A 20,843-nucleotide genomic window follows, 5' to 3' on the forward strand; every position below is an offset into this window, starting at 1 on the left:
ACCTTGTAGCACTCAGTCCTAAGTAGGATGTCTTCACCAAACCCTTCCACTCAGGGCTCAGGAAGAAGAGGTGGAAAGATCGTTAAGAGTCAGAGAGGATAGACAATGCCAAGGAAACACAAGACTGATGAACTCATAGAGACTGCGGCAGTGTCACAGCATGCATGGGGCCTGCACAGGTCCACACAAAACTGGGTCCTGGTACTGGTGAGGGGGATGTGGATATGAGCTCCTATCCCTAGCCAAGAAGCTATCTCCAATTGACAAGCGCTTGCCAAGAAATTTTGGTTTCCCCAGTGGAGTGTCACTGGGTGTACAAACCACTCTGAAGGTCGGGCCCCATGTCTAGCAGCAGATGGCCAACACAAAACAAACTCAATGATATTTTTGGAGATTTTCTGGCCTCATATTGCTTTGTTCAGTCATGTTTACCTTACTGGTCTTTTGCTTCTGTATTATGATTTCTTTTTTTTTTTAAAGATTTATTTATTTATCATGTATACAGTATTCTGTTTGCATATATCCCTGAAGGCCAGAAGAGGAAGCCAGATCTCATTACAAATGGTTGTGAGCCACCATGTGGGTGCTGGGAATTGAACTCAGGACCAGACAGATGCTCTTAACTGCTGAATCATATCTCCAGCCCTGTATTATGATTTCTTATATTTGGGTTTTGATTGGGTGGGCTGACTATGCATGTTTCTAGTGGTTTTTTTCTTTGTTGTTCGTTTTGTTTTATTCTGGTTTTTTTATTTGCCTGTTTGTTTTCTAAAGAGAGACAGAAAGAAAGCACAGAGTTGAAAGGGTGGGGGAGTAGAAAGGATCTGGGAGGAGATGTTGGAGGAGAAACTATGAACTGAATAGTACATGAAAAACAATTTATTTTCAATAAAAAAGAACTTGGATCGGTGTTGCTATTACATCAGTCATCCATGTTGCCCCTTAGACACATGCTGGTAAATTTGTTCTGGGGCCCAGATCTTTGTATGGTTTGGCCAATATTTACTCTAGTTGTTTATTCTGAGCTGGTTGTTGGATAGCCTGCTATTTTGTTTGCAGGCCATTGGGATGGATGTTTCTCTTGGCGTGCTTTCAGAGCATTGGTCAGGCTGCATGTGCTTGTTAGCACTCAGCCTTATTCTCCAGCTGCTTTTCCACGTTTCCTCTGCCTCTCCTGCTGACTGTAGTGTCATTCTTTTTTCAGTTTAGAATTTCTATGAGCTCTGATCATAAAGATCCCAAAGTTCAGGGTCATTGTTACCTATAGCCAAATATGGGAGGTAATTGTCAACTTGGAAGAATCACCTGGAAGAAGGGCCTTTGGGCATTCCCATGGGAGATTCTCTTGATTGTGTCAAATTTAATGAGAAGGCCCATTTTACCTGTAGGCATGACTACGTCCTGGGCAAAGGATCATGGACTGTTTAAAATGGAGGGCATGGCTAGCACCAGCACACATGCAATCATTACCCTCTCCTTTGGACTCCAGGCATGTGACCGCTGCTTCCAGCTCCTGCTGCCTTGCCATCAGAGACGTGATGGATTGTAGCCTGCTGTGATGGCCGTTCTTGGCTGTCCACTTGACTATATCTGGCATAAACTACAATCCAGAAGTGGAGGACACACTTGTGATCTGGATCTGGAGGCAAGAAGACAACATGCCTTTGATCTGAATCTTGAGACTGGAAGACACACATCTAATCTGGGCCACACCTTCTGCTGGAAGCCTATGTAAGGACAGTGGAAGATGGAAGGGTTCCTTCTTCACCTGCTTGCCCTCACCTTGTCAGTACATCCATTCCTTCACTGGCATTGGAGCCTACTTCTTCGGGATTCAGCATATACAGAAGACTAGCTAAGACACCCAGCCTCGTGGGACTGAGCAGCAACTAGATTCTTGGACTTTCCATTTACTATTAGCCATTGTTGGACTGCAGCCTGTAAATCATTCCAATAAATTTATATACACACATATATGTGGAGAGAGGCAGAGAGGCATTCCATAAGTTCTATGACTCTAGAGAACCCTAACTAGTACACCTGCATTGCGGACTACAACATACTTTTCTCTCCTTAAGTATCTTTCATGAGAGTATTTTGTCACAGCAACAGGAATAAAAAAATAAGGCAGCATGCAACATTCTCAGAGGGAAGGCCAATACATTCCACCTTGATTTTGGGCTTGAAGGAATCTTAATGAATCAGCTGGGAAGACACACACATCGGACTGAACCTGAGCTTTGGCATGTTCCTGAAAACATGCAGAATACATTTAAGACACACAACAATAAGAAGTGACCTTAGAGTAGTAATCTGAGGATTTATTTTAGAGGGCAGGTATTCAAATCTCTTTGTAAAAATTGGCCTACTATATAGAATTTTCATGATAGTAATGATCTTCACACTTCCAAATTGGTGATCCAATTTAAAAAGGAATTTTTTTTAAAGCAAATGTCTTCCTGGCTTCTTTATCAAAATACAGGTGTCCATAGGTGTGTGGATTTACATCTGGGTCTTCAATTCAATTCCACTGATCAGCATGTCTGTTTTTATGCCAACACCATGTGGTTTTTATTACTCTAGCTCCATAGTACAGCTTGAAATGAGGGATGGTGATAGCTCCAGATGTTTTGTTACTGTACAGGATTGTCTTAGCTGTCCTGGGCTTTTTGTTTTTCCATATGAAATTCAGCATTGTCCTTTCAAGGTCTATAAAGAATTGTGTTGGAATTTTTATGGGGACTGTACTGAATCTGTAGCTAGGATTGCTTTTGGTAGGATAGGCATTTTTGCTATGTTAATCCTACTGATCCATAAGCATGGGAGATCTTTCCATCTTCCAATATCTTCTTCAACTAGTTTCTTCAAACACTTGAAGATTTTATCATACAAGTCTTTTACTTGCTTGGTTAGAGTTACTCCCAAGATATTTTATATTTGTGACGACTGTGAAAGGTATTGTTTTCCTGTTGTGTGATATTTTGATTGTGTTCTGACAAATAAAGCTTACTTACAGTCAGAGGGCAGAGCTAGCCACTAGCTGACCTAAATTAACCATAGAGGTTGGAGGATTGTAGACAGAGAGGAGACAGGAAGTAGTAAGGTGGGGCAGAGAGAAGATCTTGGCCTTTTTGGATGGAGGAATAGTAGAGGTAGTAGGTGACTGGTGGCTGCTTCCTGCTTCTCTGATCTTTCAGGTTCTTCCCCAGTGGTAGTCAGCAGGTTATGCCTCAACAGTACGTACACTCCAGGATGTTCCTGGAAGTGGAGAAATGGTACCCTTTGGTGGGATAATTGCCCACCCGTAGGGTAAGCTTAGTCTTTTTTTTTTTTCCTGTACTGTTTTGTACACATGTCTATCTACTCTTGCCTATTGCCCCTGGTGTGTTGGGGGTTGTCAAGAATTAAGGTGCTCCCTGTCCCAGTATTCACAAAAGCCCAAGTATGTTGTCCATTAATGATACACTACCCAGTGCATCTGTAATTCAACAGGATGCTTCTGGCCATGCATGGCCCTCATTGGCAAGCAATGTTGTCACCCAGTCAGAGGAGCAGCTTGAGTAGTTACACACACACACACACACACACACACACACACACATACATATACACACACACACACATACACACACACACACACACACACACACACACACACATACATATACACACACACACATACACACACACATACACACACACACACATACATATACACACACACACACATACATACACACACACACACACACACACACATACATATACACACACACACATACACACACATACATACACACACACACACACACACACACACACACACACACACATGAGCATCTCACTCTCACTCCATATCAGAGGACTTGAGCAGAGCACTGTGCACTTGAATCTCCTCATCATTTGGTGAACTGCTGTTTGGAAACCTTTGAAACCTTCTCAAGATTCACAAGCACAACATTTGGCTCTCCCCCCACCCCCGACCCAGGAACTCCACCTCAGCACAAATATCCACAATTCCAAAATGAAATCTGAAAAATTTTCTAACTTCTAATTTTCCAAAGTGAGAGTAGAGAATAGATTGATAGATAGAGGGGGGGGTCTCTGTGTAGCCCCTTGGCTGTCCTGGAACTCACTCTGTAGACCAGGCTGACCAGGCTGGCCTCAAACTCAGAGATTTACCTCTGTCTTCCCCTAATTGCTGGGATTAAAGGCATGCACCACCACCACCCAGCTGCATATGTATAATTTGTAATAACCATTTTATGGTCTAACCTTCTCATCTGAAGGATGATAAAAAAAACATGTGGCTCATAACTTTTTCAAATGCTTATAATTATAAAGTCTTCTTATATCAGTGATTGGTTCACCACACATACCATTAAAGATTTAGAGATGCCCTGCATCTTCCTCCCACAGACACATACTAGGCAGGTCCATGTAGGGGTGTGGAACAGTGTTTCCATTTCTGTGGTGGTTTGGATGAGCTCCCATAGGCTCATATATTTGAATGCTTGTTCCCTGGTCGGTGGAACAATTTGGGAAGGATTAGGAAGCATGGCCTTATTGGAAGAGGTATGGCACTGGCTTTTGGGTTTGGAGGTTTCAAAAGCCCACACAATTCCGGATTAGCTCTCCTTTGCCTCCAATATACAGATCAGGGTGTAAGCTCTTAGCTACTGCTCCAGTGTCATGCCTGCCCATCTGCATCCATGCTCCCCACCACTGTGATCATGGATTCTAACCCTCTGGAACCATGAGCCCCCAAATTAAATTATTTCTAAGCTGTCTTAGTCATGGTCTACCTATCTTCACAGCAACAGAAAAGTTTCTACCCCAGCCAGCACATAATTGGAAAAATTCACCTTCAGCAACAAATACTGCTTAAAAGTGGGAATACTGCCAGGCGGCCGTGGCGCATGCCTTTAATCCCAACACTCAGGAGGCAGAGCCAGGTGGATCTCTGTGAGTTCGGGGCCAGCCTGGTCTACAGAGCGAGATCCAGGACAGGCACCAAAACTATACAGAGAAACCCTGTCTCAAAAAAAACAAACAAAAAGAACCATAGAACAGTGATAATACCACTATACTCAATTTAGTTTGTATATATAACAATGTCAACAAATTATGTTTTATGGAGTAGCTAGAGTACATTAAGGTTTTCATCTTAAAATAGAATATACCAAAAGATCAACAAATTTGCCTTGATAAATAATTTTAAAACTACTGAATAATAAAAACCAACAGACAGGTTAAGTCAATTTCAGTGAATATGACAAAAACTTAATTTCATTTGCATGCTTGGAGCTCATAAACAGGCAAAAGAAATGAAGACACACACACACACACACACACACACACACAATGGCCATGATAATTGTCACTAGTGACTGAATGCAGATCTTCAGCTTACAAATGCAATGATCTCCCCATAACACTGCTCACAGTGGGAATTAAACACACAGGGACACATGCTCAGCCTGGAAGGAGGGGACTGAACCTGCCTGTACTGAATCCACCAGGTTTAAATGAATCCCCAGGGGTGTCTTGGTCCTGGAGGACATGGGAATGGAGGGGAAGGGCTGGGGAAAAGGTGGGGGTGAGGGCAGGAGGGGGGAGGACAGGGGAACCCATGGCTGATGTATAAAATTAAAACACATAATAAAAAATAATAATAAAACAAAACAAAAACAAAAACAAAAGTGGGAACACCTTCCCACCACCCACTCAGTGCAGTGAGCCTTGTAGCCCCTGACATCTTGCCTCCCATTCCTCTCTGGAGCTCATACACCAATCCCAAAATGTACTTCTTGCCTCTTTCTGTGATTATTCAAATTATAGGCTGCTTGGCCAGCAAGAGCTCTCAGGACTTGAAGGACGAAGGAGAGAAATCTCAGCTCTTAGAAGTGAGAGAATTGTGCTGTAAAGGAAGAGAGTTGTGCTGGCTAGTTTTATGTCAACTTAACACATGCTGGAGTCATTTTGAACAAGTAAAACCTCAACTGTGGAAATGGCCCCAATCAAATTGGCCTGTGGTATTCTCTAGATTGATGATTGATGTACTAGGGCCCAGCTCATTGTGGGTGGTATCACCCCCGAAGGTGACGGTCCTTGTGCCAAAAGAAGCAGGCCGAGCAAGCCACGAGAAGCAAGCCAGTAATCAGCATTCCTCCATGGCCTCCACCAGTTCCTGCCTCCAAGTTCCTTCCCTTCTTGTGAGTCCTCCCCTGACATTCCTCATTGATGGACTGCTGCCTGGAAGTATACATGAAATAAACCCTGTCCTTTCTGACTCGCTTTTGGTCATGATGTTTTATCACGGCAATAGACACCCTAAAGTAGACAAGGGCCTTCATGTCCTCCTACCAGAGGCCTGTACTTGGGGTGCAGACTGTCACAAGCCATTTTGTAGCAGCAGCCTTCTGCCCCAGGAACCTCCACACTCATCAGCTGTGAGTGTTCAGACTCTGCAGACTCAACTCACATAGAGCACTCAGGGAAGATGTTTGAACCAGGGAAGATGGGACCAGATAGGATTAGAGTTTGTTTTTATATCTAGTATTAGAGATTGAATTAAAGTCAGAGGAAGTTGTATAACATGACTTTTTTTCCTGGACATATCTTGTATTAGAAATGGGTCTGGTGTCCCAAGAAAATGACCACACAATCTACAGTATTTCTTCAAGGCAAAAAGTTTTACTTCTACTTAGGAGTGTATTGGCAAACCCTATCCAGCCTACAAACACACCAAGCAGGAATCATGCTGGGTTTTTATTTCCAATGAAAAAGGTATGCTGCACCTTGCCACACATTCTTACTCAGTTGACAGAGATGTGTCAATGGTAGAGGGCTTTGAGGTTTCAAAAGATTTGTGTGATTTCCAGTCCCCCACTCCATGGTTGGAGATCATGATGTGTGCACTACTCGGATGATACGTCATTCCACCATCATGGACTCTAACTCTCTGAAACTGCAGGTCAAATGAAACACTTTCTTTTATAAGTTGCCTTGTTTGTGGTATTTTAACACAGCAATAGAAAAGAAACTTAGACAGTTGAGTGTGCATGGCAGTACAGGTTCATACAGAGGCCAGGAGACGGTGTCACTCCTTGTAAGCAACCATGTGAGCTGCATGATACAAGCACTGGTAACTGAACTTAGGTTCTGTGAAAGAGCATTGCATGTTTTTAACCACTGAGCCATCTCTAGCCCTTAAATGAATGTTGTCCTATTTAACACTTTGAGACAGAACATTTCTTTTCCATGCTCTGCTTTTGTGTGAATACATCTCCCATCCTCATTCATTTAAGCTTCTGTTTTTAGATGCTTTTCTAAATGTGTGAAACACTCAGGGTTATCATTATGTCATCTATGTAATGTCCCACAGAATGCAGAGGTTATCATTATGTCATCTATGTAATGTCCCACAGAATGCAGGCCGTATAACAACACAGCAGGTCTGCTGCAGCACAAAAAGACACCACAGCTTGTATCAGTTCTTCAGTCAAAAGAGCAATGTTAAGCACAGTGGTGTGGCTGTGGAAACCACTTTATCTAGCTCTCTATAATCCGTGACCATTCTTCAGGAGTTATCTGGCTTCATCACAGATCATACTGGGCTTTTGAAACCATGTTGATCTGGGCAAAAAGAAAAATTACCTTTTCTGACTCCTTTCCTGTAATTCTATCATGGCCCCCAAGCAGTCTATACCGTGTGATGTTAACCACCATACTTTCGGCAGACAACTTTACAAATTTCCACTCTGACCACCCTCACAGTTTGTATCTTTAGGATAAGCTCTCCAGTGGAGACATGTCAGGTGTGCCCCAGCAATACAATCACCCCCAGAAAATTCTCTTACAGTAGAGAAGTGGGGTGGTTGGCCACTCTTAAATTAGCCTGGTCCTTTTCACCTGTACTATTTATTTCCATACCTACCTGCTGTTGTCCCTTTTGCCTTGGGGGTTGCTAGGTATGTATTTATACTTGGCTCCTGTATGCACCAGAACCAGTAGTCGCATAGCAATGAATCTGTCATTTGATGAGTGCTCAGGTTGCCATACATATCCCTTACTCATAGGTTATCTTGGCCATCCTGTCAGGGGAGCAGTTTGGTTAGTCCTACCCAAGACCATCTCTTCCCTTCACAGGACACACTGGGAGTCACTTGAATTTCCCTGTCCCTTTTCTTTCCATCACTCATTTGCTGAACTGCTGGTCAGTTTTTCAGTCTTTGAAGACCTACAAGTATAGCATTTGGTTCTTTATTTTCTCCCTGAAAAGTCCAGCCCAACACAGGTCTTTTCAAGTAACTCAAATAGGACCTATCATCTGTTTTCTCATTAACCACCTTGGGTTAATCAGGCTCTAAAGCAACCGAACTGATAAAATGAATATATATTAGACTGGCTTGCAGGCTGTGGTCTGGCTAGACTTACAATGGCTATCTCCTGATGGAAAGGCCAAGAAAAGGGGAGTTGTTCAATCCACAAGACTGGATTCCTCAGCAATTTGAATCTGGTGCTGGAATCCTAGCAAATTCCTAGAGAGCTGCTGGTGTTCGGTCTACATTGGAATCCCAAATAAATAGGTTCTAATACTAGCAAAGATGTTTCAGCAATAGGACAGATGAACCTTCCAGTGAGAGCGAGGGCAAGTAGGCAAAAAGCAAAAACCTCCCTCTTCCATATCCTTTTCTGTGGGCTGCTACCATAAGGTGTGATCCAGCCAGGCAGTGGTGGTGCACACCTTTAATCCCAGCACTCGGGAGGCAGAGACAGGTGGATCTCTGAGAGTTTCGAGGCCAGCCTGGTCTATAGAGCAAGGTCCAGGAAAGGCGCAAAGCTACACAGAGAAACCCTCTCTCAAAAAACCAAAAAAAAAAAAAAAAAAAAAAGTGTGTTCCAGAATTAGGGTGAGCCTTTCCACCTCAAGTAATCCAATCAAGAAAAATCCCTCACAGGTATGCCCAGCTGATGGTGTTTTAGTTGATTCCAGATACAATCAAGTCAGTAAACAAGTTTAGCCATCACATACCTTAAGGACTTGATTTAGATGCCAGTTAGGCCATTCAGGTCCCACCATAGGACTCAGTTAAGGCAGGGAAGCTCCAATACTAATTTTTAGGTCACTGCTAAATAAGTTGCTTTTTTAACTGCCCTGTGACCACAGTTATATTTGATCCAGTAAATGGGACATAACCAACACTTGTCTCATTTCCAGGTCTCTCACAGATGCCTCTCCTTCCTCTGTTGTTTTCTGTCCCCTGGCATCCATGGGGATGTCAGTCCATCATAGCCAAGTACTACTAATGTCTTATATAGGCCATCAGTGACTGATTTCCCCCATATCCCCTTAGGGTAATCAGCCTTTGGCTTAAGAAGGGGTGTGTAATTATAGTACTATTTGTCTGCCCCCACAAAATCCAGACTGATCCAATCTGCCTCTGTGTCACAGCCTCAAGACCCAATTCTGACAGGCTTTCTTATTGCTTGTTCCAAAGCCTTTGCAAATTCCAGCAGATCAGCTGATGAATACTCCTGTATTATTATCATAGTTCCTCCTACTTGACCATTATCAGTATCCCCCATCTTCAGGTTGAATCATGGATTTTCCATTTTGCTCTATTAAAGGTCAGATCTGAGGAGTATCACTTTTATGATGATCTCTTCCTCACTTTTGGATTCCTCCTCTGAATTCCAAGATTTTTTTTTTTTGATTCTAGAAATACTCCTAGCACAGATAAAAGTTGTACTCTCTTTATATTTGCATACACAACCGTAATAAATATCAAGTAGTACATCCATCTCCACCTCTCTTTTATCTGATTTAGTCACTAACTGAGACAAATGCAGCTCACGCCAAAAGCATGCCCTATTCCCACTGTAAGACCACCTTCATACAGAAAATTGCTCTGAAATATCATCTGTTCTCACATATAGTCAGAAATATAGCATTTCTTACCATAGCACAGACCAGATAATCACCATGGTCTTTTGCGGAAAACCCTTGATACTATTATGTAAGGCCTAAGGTTCGGTTAAGGGTTAGTGCTACAGTTATAGAGATAGAGGGTTAGAGTCAGAAACCTAGGGATAGTTTATAGTTTAGGGTTACTGGTAAGAGGTGGGGTTAGAGTTTAGTGCTTACAGTTTAGTGTTATCAGGTTCAGTTTTGCTAGGGTTAAGGTTGCAAACAGATTTGGGATAGGATTCACAGTTAAGTTTAGTAATGTGGTTAGAATTACAGAATTAGGCATAGGGGATAAGGTGTGGTGGTATTGTGTTCCCCAAAATATTGTGCACCCTAATAAACTTATCTGGGATCAGAGACCGAACAGTCACAATATTAAACTTAGAGGATAGGCAGTGGAAGCACTCGCCTTTAATCCTAACATTCCAGAGGCAGAAATCCCTCTGGATCTCTGTGAGTTCAAGGCCACATTGGAAACAGCCAGGCATTGTGACACATGCCTTTAATCCCAAAGAGTGATGGTAGAAAGTAGAAAGGTATATAAGGCATGAAGACCAGAAACCAGCATTTGGCTGGTTATGCTTTTAGGCTTTGAGCAGCACAGTTCAGCTGAGATTCATTTGGATGAGGACTCAGAAGCTTGCAGTCTGAGGAAACAAGACCAGCTGAGGAACTGACGAGGTGAGAAAGCTGCGGCTTGTTCTGCTTCTCTGATCTTCCAGCGTTCACCCCAATACCTGGCTCAGGTTTGATCTTTTTAATAAGACCATCTAAGATTACTGCTACAATAGGGTTAAGGGATTATGGTTCTAATAGTAGAGTTAAGGGTGAGAAGGTGGGGTTATCTGTCAGGTTGGAGTTAGACAACTCAGGGTTAAAGTTAGGGTCAGATGATTAGGATTAGGGTTTTGGGTAGACAACTCAGGGTTAGAGGATTAGGGGTTAGGGTTAGGGGATAATAGAGTTTAGTGTTACTGTTTTGTTAGATAAATCCTGTTCAGGGTTAGAGCATTGAAGGATTGGAGGGTTAGAGATAGTGATAGTAGTTAGGATTAGGAGTTTAGGGTTGGGTTTACTTTAGGTTTCTATTGAGGCTAGGAGTTAGGGTTTAAAGTTGAATGGTCATTATGATTTAGAATTAAGGTTTAGTTAGTGGTATAAGTCTTAAGGTGGTCTTAGACTTAGGAGATTTGAGATTTAGTGTTAGAAGTAGGGCTAGTCACCAGGCGGTAGTGGCACACGCCTTTAATCCCAGCACTCGAGAGGCAGAGGCAGGCGGATCTCTGTGAGTTCAAGGCCAGCCTGAACTACAGAGTGAGTTCCAGGAAAGGCACAAAGCTACACAGAGAAACCCTGTCTCGAAAAACAAAACAAACAAAAACGTAGGGCTAGTCAAGGGATAGGATTAAAGGCTCAGAATTATTAAATCAAGATAATTATTAGGGATTAGGGGAAGGGTTAGACACTCAGTTTGAGTAGAGTTACACAAAACTAAACCTAATTCCTAATCGAAACACAGCAATAACCTTCTAACCCTAATCCTAAATCTAATCCTTAACTCTAAACTTTATCCCTAATACATTATCTAACTCTTAACCTAACACTAACCCCAATCTCAACCCTAAATCCTGATTAACTGTAACCCTACCCCAACCCCAACTGACTCTAGTCTTTTTTATTTTTTTTTGCAGGGGTGGGGGGGGGTTGCTGAAACCCGGGAACTCTAGTCTTTTTTTTTTTTTTTTTTTGCTGGAGCTGAGGACCAAACCCAGGGCCTTGTGCTCTACCACTGAGCTAAAATTCCCAACCCTGGGAACTCTAGTCTTTAACTATACCAACTAAACCTAGTGCTATGTTGCTAAACCTAGTCCTGACCATCAAACTAACTAAATCTAACCCTGAGTCTAACCTTAATAACAAATCTTTTTGTTGTTTATTAACTTTTTTGGTTTTTTACTTCTACTTTCAAATCTTACTCTAACCCAGAGTCTAATTCTGAGTTTGCTGAAGCTAACCTTAATCCTGGGTATACTAACCCTAACCCTGTAACCCTAACTTGTATCCCTAGCCCTGTAACCTAAAGCCTATAACTCTAACCCTAACCCCTAACCACAAACCTAATCCTAACCCTAACTCCAATACCGTACCCATCAGCCCTAATCCTACCACTGCAGGTGCCTTGGAACAAGGCACTAAGTCCTCCTGCATGTGTATGAGATTCAAGTAGCAGCAGTTGCATGGCCCCAATTGCACCTGGTGCATGTGGTGATTAGCTGTATACCTGCAGCTGGAAGTGCGCCAACTGTTTGCCAATAATTCCAGCCATGATGATCTCACTAAGCCAATCTTGTCAAGATTTTTAAATATGGAGCAGCACATTTTCACTGAATTTTACTTAACTTCTCACATTTCTTTTTCTTTTTTTTTTTATAATTTAATTTAATTTTACATATCAGCCATGGGTTCCCCTGTCCTCCCCCTCCCGCCCCCGTCCCCACCTTCCACCCAGCCCACCCCCCATTCCCATCTCCTCCAGGGCAAAGACTCCCCTGGGGATTCAGCTCAACCTGGTAGATTTAGATTCAGTCTAGGCAGGTCCAGTCCCCTCCTCCCAGGCTGACACTTTGCTCACATTTCTTTATGTGACCTTTTCAAAGCACTCACTTTATTATTTTGCCAGCTTGGCAAATTAGGTTTGCTTGTTTGTGAACTAACTAACCATGAACTAAGAATAGTTGGTTTTCAACTTTAACGTGTAAAGTACAAACAAACACAGACTATTAGCTTTCAGGGTGAATAAGTTACTCATAGCACCAAGCCTAAAATGTTTACTGTGGTATATGGCTCTTTTCAAAAAAGGGTTTATCAACCCAGTGATCGTATGTTCCCTAGGCTACTTCCTATGCTCTAACCATCTTGCTAGATGGATTTTATTTTCATACTATTTCAGTATCAGTAGCTAACCCTTAAGGAATGTGGACAATGAGCCAATCACTGTCCTAGAGAGACATTTTAATTTATGGGACCAACCTAGGCCTTTTGCATGTGTGTGACAGTGATGTAGTTTGGTCTCCTGTTTGTAAGGTTTCTAGCAGTGAGATCAGGACCTGTCCCTGGCGCTTAGCTGGCTTTGGGGAACCTGTTCCCCATGCTGGATTACCTGGCCCAGCCTTTATATAGGGGGAGGAGCTCAGTCCTGCCTCAACTTGATGTGCCATGCTCTGTTCAAGCCCATGGGAGGTCTGCCCCTTTCTGAATGGAGATGGAGGAGTGGATGGGGAGGGGGATAGATGGGAATGGGGAGGATTGAAGTGAGGGGAAACTGAGGTCAGTATGTAAAATAAATGAAAGAATGTTAATTAAATTAAATTTTAAAACATTAAATTATATAAATTAACTTTTTTATAAATATATAACAGTCAAAACTCAAAAAAATAAAATGAAATCTTGAGTCATGTGCTTTTATCCTTCAGATGAGAAAACTGAGCCATCAATTGGTTATTAAAAGATGGTAACTATTCCTATGACTACTAAACTATATATTATTTAACATCTTTAAAAATATTGTAAGTTAATTTTTCAGATTTTATTGTGTAATTATATATATGTATATATGTATATGTATATATATAATTCCTGCTAAGTACACCTGTGATTTTCCAACCCCCATTCAACATCTTCCATGTAGTGCCCCCTTTGTGCACAGTGTAGTATACAAAGAAGACTATGACATGCATCTTCACTCTGCAAGAGTGTTCTCTTGGACTGGTGGGACAGATTTGTGTCAGCTAATACCAAAGGATAAGGAGTATTGATTCTCATCCTAGTTAACATCACTGTCTCAATGGAACCATTAGTGTTAGGGTTACAGTTCTCCTGGCAGTAAGAGTGGTGATCTGTAGTCACCTTGGGGAAATTAGTCCTAATGGGATGTGGTGTGGTGTGGTGTGTGTGTGTGTGTGTGTGTGTGTGTGTGTGTGTGTGTAACACACACTGTGTATATAAACATCTTACTGAGGTTAAAGTTGATGTGCCGCTTGTTTTTTATGCTTGGGTGAGTTAGAGGCCACTAAGTGACATCCTACCCCAAAACTAACTAATTAATTACTAATTTATGATGACCATAAAATAATCGTTTTACCTTCCTCCTGACAAAACTTAGCAAGATGTCTGAGAAGAGCAGCACCACCTCTCCTTTCTTTTTCTTCATGACAGCTATTAACTTGAAATCAACTTTTAGTTTCTGACTAAAAGTGAAACATTATGGCTTAAAAGAAAACTCTTGGAACCCTCGGGTTCCTTTTTCCTTGGCTGGAGAGCTACCTGTGTTCCACGGACTGCTCCATGGCTCTCAGCACACTGAGGGACAACAGCATGGTGCAGGCTACAGTACATGCCTAGCTCTTCATAACAGAACTTCTGTGCAGGAGCTGACCCTCACCCTAACTCCACACTCCTAACCTAAACCCACCCCTCACTGTGATGGCTGGAATGAGAAAGGGCCCCATAGGCTCCATGGAATGCCCGATCCCCAGCTGGTGGAACTGTTGGGAAGGATTAGAAGGAGTGGCCTTGTTGGAGATGTGTCATATGGGTGGTCTTTGAGGTTTCAAAAGCCCTTGCTATTCCCAATTATCTCTCCCTTTTCCCCACCTCTCTCTGTCTCCCTGTGTCCCTCTCTCCCTACCCCTTGACTTTTGAATGTGGAAGTAGCTTTCAGCTAATGCTCAAGCATCATGATGGCCTGCAGCCACTTCTTACAGCAATGAAAACTGATTCTACCAGTGAGCCTAACCCCATTATAATAACCCTAATCCCTTCCTTGTCCCTAACACTTAGCCCTAACCATCCTTAAACCTAACCCCCATAACCTTCAAACCTAAGCCTAAGTAACCCCTAATCCTCCAAACCTAACTCCAACTCTAATCTTAAAAGCCAAGGTCTAGGAGTTAGATCCCTGACAGGCTTTTTCTTCCAACACTATCCCCCCCCTCCTTCCTGCTGACCTGTCCAGGCTTATCAGATAAGCTCAAGGTGGGATGGGCTTGGATATGTTGTGGTAGTTGAAAGAAAATGACCTCCAAAGGGAGTGGCACTATTAGGAGGTGTGCCTTATTGGAGGAAGTGTGTCTATCATTGTGGAAGTGGGCTTTGAGGTCTCATATATATTTAAGCTACACCCAGTGTCTCAGACCACTTCCTGTTCCCTGCTGATCAAGATGTAGGTTTCTCAGCTCCAGCACCATGTCTGCCTGCATGCTACCATGTCCCACTAAGTTGATAATGGACTAAACCTCTGAAACTGTAAGCCACCCCAATTAAATGTTTTCATTTATAAGAGTTGCCATGGTCATGGTGTCTCTTTACAGCAATAAAACCCTAAGACAACCTTTAGTAACACTTTTTAACCTGTTGCCCCTGACTGGTGTCTCTGGAATTTTCACTGCTTCAACCTGCTATGCTCAAGATTTTCCTGCCTTAATTCTTTAATTGGCAGAGAAAAAGAACCCAATTTAAAGCCCTAGACAGTAACATTTTGGGAGACTCATAGTCAAAGATTTCTTCTAAGAACTACTGCCTCAGTATAAGCCAAGCCAAACCATGAAAGGATGGGCGCAATCACTGAGCTTGCAGAATTCTTCCTCCTTCCTGGAATGGGGGAGGGGGTGTCTAGGGATGGTGGAAGCCCCAAGTTGATTTATTTCTCCCTTCTTTCAGGAAGGGATCCTCCTCAGACTTTAGCTTCAAGGTGTTTCAGAGAGCAAGAGAATGTTTTTCAGATAGTTCTTACCTCTGAAACTACCCTCTGGGGTGAGGCAAAGAGATCTTAGACAGTGACTTTTAACCCAAAGAAGATAAAGTTTTCACCTTTATTCTATAACATCTTTTTCCTCATTAGTGGTAGGATTGCGACAGAATATGTTTTCTCTTTGTGCTTATCTCATCTCTAAATCAAAATGAAGGGAGCTGTTGTTAGCAAAGCAGCTAAGAATATACTTTCTTTAAATCAAGCCATTGGATAACCTAGGTGCCATTCACCATGCCTACCAGGGACAGAGGTTAGCTAGCTCCCCCTACTGGCCTAAATTCGGAATAGCTGGGAAAGAAAGTAGGGTAAATTAGAACTTGAGATACCCTCATTGGACTCACTGGGGCTGATCTTGAGATCACCTTCATACAGCATAAGGTGATCCTCAGTAACGCCCCTGTGGGGCTCACACAGACTCACTGGTAGCCAAAAAAAAAGGTCTCTGTGATACTGTTTCACAACAAATCCTCCTGGGAGAGATGAGTGGCTGTCTCTTTGGTCACTGATAGGGCAACTTCCTTTAAGGATATTTGGGCAGCCGTTATCATTAAAAACAAACTGCACACTTTGGTTTCTTCTTAAGCCTTTAATTTATCCACCTTCCCCTTTTCCCTTCTGCAACCTCAAAAAGGTGAACAGACGAACAGGGAGATCCAGAGCCAGGAAAATTTCTCCTTTCCGCTCCACTTCACTTGCTCTACCTCCACTGGCTGATCAGAAGCTTCCAGAATACACGTTTAGCCAATTGGCCAGCACCTTCTTGCTGGCTAATCGTTTTTTCAGGCCATTGTTTGAGATGCACTGGGGTCCTCCTACACTCTGCATGAGATGAGAAGTGACTTTGGTTTACATCACTTCGGACAGTACCGAAACCATTATACTTACTGCTTCCAAAGGAAGAGTGCCGCATGCGGCTAAGGGCGCTTCTCGCCTTGATCTCTCCATCTAGATAAAGCTAGAAGGCATTGGCCTACATCCTGGAATGGAGAAAAAACAGAGGTACCTGAGATAGAAGAGAAACTGGTTGGGACCAGAACAGCGGGGGTGGGTGAGAGCAGAACCAGTCTCTCACTGGGAAAGGATCACAGGGGTGCACTTTTGGATCACACCAACTTCCCCCTTCACCGAGTTGACTCAAGATTACATGACCTCCATTGCTCTCCCAACCCTGGTGTCACTGTACAGACGGGGACAGATGATTCCTTAGGAGTCCCTATTGGCTTGCAGGTTACACCTCCAAAGGCTTAGTAGAAAATCTTTTTCAACACTGGCAGGGCCTGAATAGCATTGGGGTGGGGGAGGGGCGGAAAATGGGAAAAAAAAAAAAAAACAGCCCCAGGGTTTTTCGTTGTTGCTGTTATTGAGACAAGGTCTCTCCACGTAGCCCTGACTGTCCTGGAACTCACTATGTAGACTAAACTGGCCTCAAACTCACTGAGATTCATCTACCTCTGCCTCTCAAGTGCTAGGATTAAAGGCGTGCACCACCATACCCAATCTAGGGGAAACTGAATTATACCATCCTTCAATTAGTCTGTAAATAGGAAGGGAAGTTGCCTGAAATGCCCTAGTCCCAACTCTCCTTTTTCTGTAAGATCACCATGAACTCGCTGGAAAACACAGGATGAACTCAAAAGACTGGCTGGATGTAGTGTGCTCTAGCCCAGGAAGAAATGATGTGCCAGGGGGGGAAGAAATTAGGGGGAAAAAAATCTCTCTCGAGAATCCCTCCACTAGTCAGTAAAAAGTCCCCGAAGGCTGTCCTGATCTCTGGAACAAGGCTCCCAATGTCTTGCATATCTGTGCCCACTCCCTCATCCAAGGACAAACCAGAGTGCCCTTCTGCTGCCCCTCCCACACACTCCCATCTTAAGTGTCAGGAGACAGACGAAACCCATAGTCCTTACCTTCTACACCTCACAGAACTGAGAGCTGGGAAATTAAATTGTGGACTAAGGCAAGTATGTTCAATCCTGTGAGCAATTAAATCAGATATATGAATTACCCTATTACTAAACTATAACCCCTTTAGAAAGAAGGGAGTAATTAGACTGGGCTGTTACAAGTGGAAAGTGATTTCTTCACTGCCCACGGGACTAAGATGAGGACCTCCCCACAGAAATCAAAATGACAATTATGAAGAATGGGCGGGCTATTTTCTTTATTGGAGAATATAGGGTTTAGGAAAGCTAAAGTTAAGCCTCCTTATTACACCCGGTTACCCTACACATACCTAAGGAAGACATGGAAGTCTCCAGTCTTCAGATTACAAGAAGCTCTGAGGAAAATCCACTAATGGATTCTGAACTGTCTTTCATGCCAGTAATTACTGTATCAAAATAGGGAAACACAAATACACCCACTCAGACACACACATGCTATTATTAGTTCCATGGGTCTCTTAGTCCTAAAATTAATCATTATATTGTAATAATTATGTATATCAAAGTAACTCAAACCTAAAATTTGTGTGCTTCATAGACTAAAGTGTGACACATTATAGGTTAAAATTTTGTAATCACTGAAGGCTCAGAAATTGAGTTTATATACTCCTATACTATCTTTGCCATAATTAACTTTTCAGTAATAAAAATGAAGTGAATAAAAATGTAACTTATGGGAATGTTCTCCAAATAATTTTAAACTTTAATGAAAATGGTTACTAGAGATATTCTGCTTACCCAGTAGTCTAGCAGCTAAACACCTGTGCCAGAGCAATTAATTCCCACAATGCACAATTTCACATACCAAGAAAGTACTTATTAAGTACAACACACATACACACACACACACACACACTCACACACACACACACTCACACACTCTCTCTCTCTCTCTCAAACACACACACACATAATCTAAATAAGCTATTGTCAGTCATATTATGTATTATGTAATACAAGTTATATATAATATACAATATTAAATATTTATTATATATAATAAGTAAGGTATTACAAAGTCTGGGAAACAAGCAGGCTAAAAACTCTGCAGAATTAGTCAAACAAGATACATTAGTTTATGCACAAGTTATAGGTTCTTGTTTCCATGAAGAGGAAGTTTGAGTTTATAAGAAATGTTATCTTTTCAAATAGGAGTTATCTTCACTATTCATAGCTCTGAGTACTTCCTCATTTCCACTAATGATGTGCAACTTAAGCAAATAAAAGGCTGCCATGCATCCTCTCTATATTGGATTTCTTTCCAACATGATTCTTTTACATTCACTAAGACCTGAAGTTTGAAAAGGTGTTGCTCTACTATACATTGGTGCACAGTAATGAGAAGGTTATCTGGTAAGGACACCTGCCACCAAGCTCAATAACTTGAGTTTGATCCCTAGAGCCCACATGGAGGAAGAAAAACTGACTCCCCCAAGCTGACCTCTGATACATACATATATACATACAATCACATATACATACACACAGAGGAAATTATATTTGTTTAAAAAATTGTTTTCTCCAGTGTAAATATTTTGACTATTCTCTGAGATACATATTTTGGACAAGGGCCTTCCCACATTCATTACATCTATAATATTTGCATACAGCATGAATTATCTATTAAATAATGTTTGACATTTCAATAAGAACTTTGCCATGGGGCAGGAGAGATGGCTAAACAGATGGTGGCCACCAACCAAATGGCAGCTGATAAATGTCTGTAATTCAGTCCCAGGAGATCTGACACCCTCTTCTGGCCTTCACAGGGTATCTATCAGGCATGCCTGTGATGTATTCAGACAACACACCCATACAAATAAATAAATTATATTTTTTAAAAAACTGCCAGCAGGCTGAGGGGATGGCTCAATGGGGCAAGTGGATACTCTTCAAGCATGAGGACCCAAATTCAGACCCCCATCATCCACATCAAAAACTGGGCATAAGCCAGGCATGGTGGGATATGCCTTTAATTCCAGAACTAGGGAAGCAGAGGCAAGTAGATCTCTGTGAGTTCAAAGCCAACCTCATCTACATAGTGAGTTCTAGAATAGCCAGAATTACAGACAGCCTGTCTCAAAAAAACCAAAATTTTTAATTAAATAAAAACAAGCAAGGGCTGGAGAGATGGCTCTGCGGTTAAGAGCACTTACTGCTCTTCCAGAGGTCATGAGTTCAATTCCCAGCACCCACATGGCAGCAAATAACTGTAACTCCAAAATTTGATACCCTCACACAGAAACATGCAGACAAAACCACCAATGCACATAAAATAAAAATTAAAAAAAAAAAAACAAAAAAAAAACAAGCTGGGTATGGCAGGACAACTTGAGTAATTCTAGCACTTAGAAAATTAAAATTCTGAGGGCTTGCTGGTCCCAATCAGCTCAGTAAGGAAGTCTGTCTCGGGACTTGTGAGGTAACTCAGAATAAGGATACTTGCCCCCATGTCTAACATCCTTCAAGTCCAATCCCTGGGACCCACCCGGTAGAAAGAACTGACTCCTGCAAGTTGCCCTCAAACCTCTGAACATACATGTATGTGCACACATATAAGTAATATAAATACATAGTTTAATTTAAAAACTTTAAAGACAGGGCTAGAGAGTTGGCTCGGTGGTTAAAAGCTCTTATTGCTCTTATAGAAGACTGGGGTTCAATTCCCAGCACCCACGTGGCACTATGAATCGTCTGTAACGTCAGTTTCAGGGGATCTGATGACTTCTTGTGGCCTCTGTGGGCAGTGCATGTAATGTACAGACACGCATACAGGCAGAACACTTACACAAATAAAAATCCTTAAAATCCTTTTAAAAATAAAAATTTAGGGGGCTGGAGAGATGGCTCAGCGGTTAAGAGCACTGGCTGCTCTTCCAGAGGACCCAGGTTCAATTCCCAGCACCCATATGGCAGCTCACAACTGTCTGTAACTCCAGTTCCCTGAGATCTGACATCTTCACACCAATGCACATTAAATAAAGTTAAATAAATTATTTTTTTAAAAAAATTAGTCAGGCGGTGGTGGCACACACCTTTAATTCCAGCACTTGGCAGGTGGATTTCTGTGAATTTGAGGCCAGCCTGGTCTACAGAGTGAGTTCCAGGACAGCCAGGG

General features: G+C 42.2%; 1 protein-coding gene across 6 annotated transcripts in view; it reads right to left on the minus strand.

Moving 5' to 3' along the window:
- Positions 1 to 20,843, minus strand: part of Syce1 (synaptonemal complex central element protein 1) — a 58,980-nt gene that overhangs the window by 24,819 nt on the left and 13,318 nt on the right. The window contains exon 3 of one of the 6 annotated variants that reach the window (XM_036200283.1): positions 1,471 to 1,639. The exons of the other annotated variants lie outside the window; for them this stretch is intronic. Within the exon in view, the coding sequence (XP_036056176.1) occupies positions 1,471 to 1,597 (127 nt within the window). The 5' untranslated portion in view covers positions 1,598 to 1,639. The remainder of the gene's footprint in view (positions 1 to 1,470; positions 1,640 to 20,843) is intronic. 6 annotated transcript variants of the gene reach the window in all.

This window comes from Onychomys torridus, chromosome 1, assembly GCF_903995425.1.
Source record: "Onychomys torridus chromosome 1, mOncTor1.1, whole genome shotgun sequence".
In the NCBI taxonomy this organism is placed as follows: Eukaryota; Metazoa; Chordata; class Mammalia; order Rodentia; family Cricetidae; genus Onychomys; species Onychomys torridus.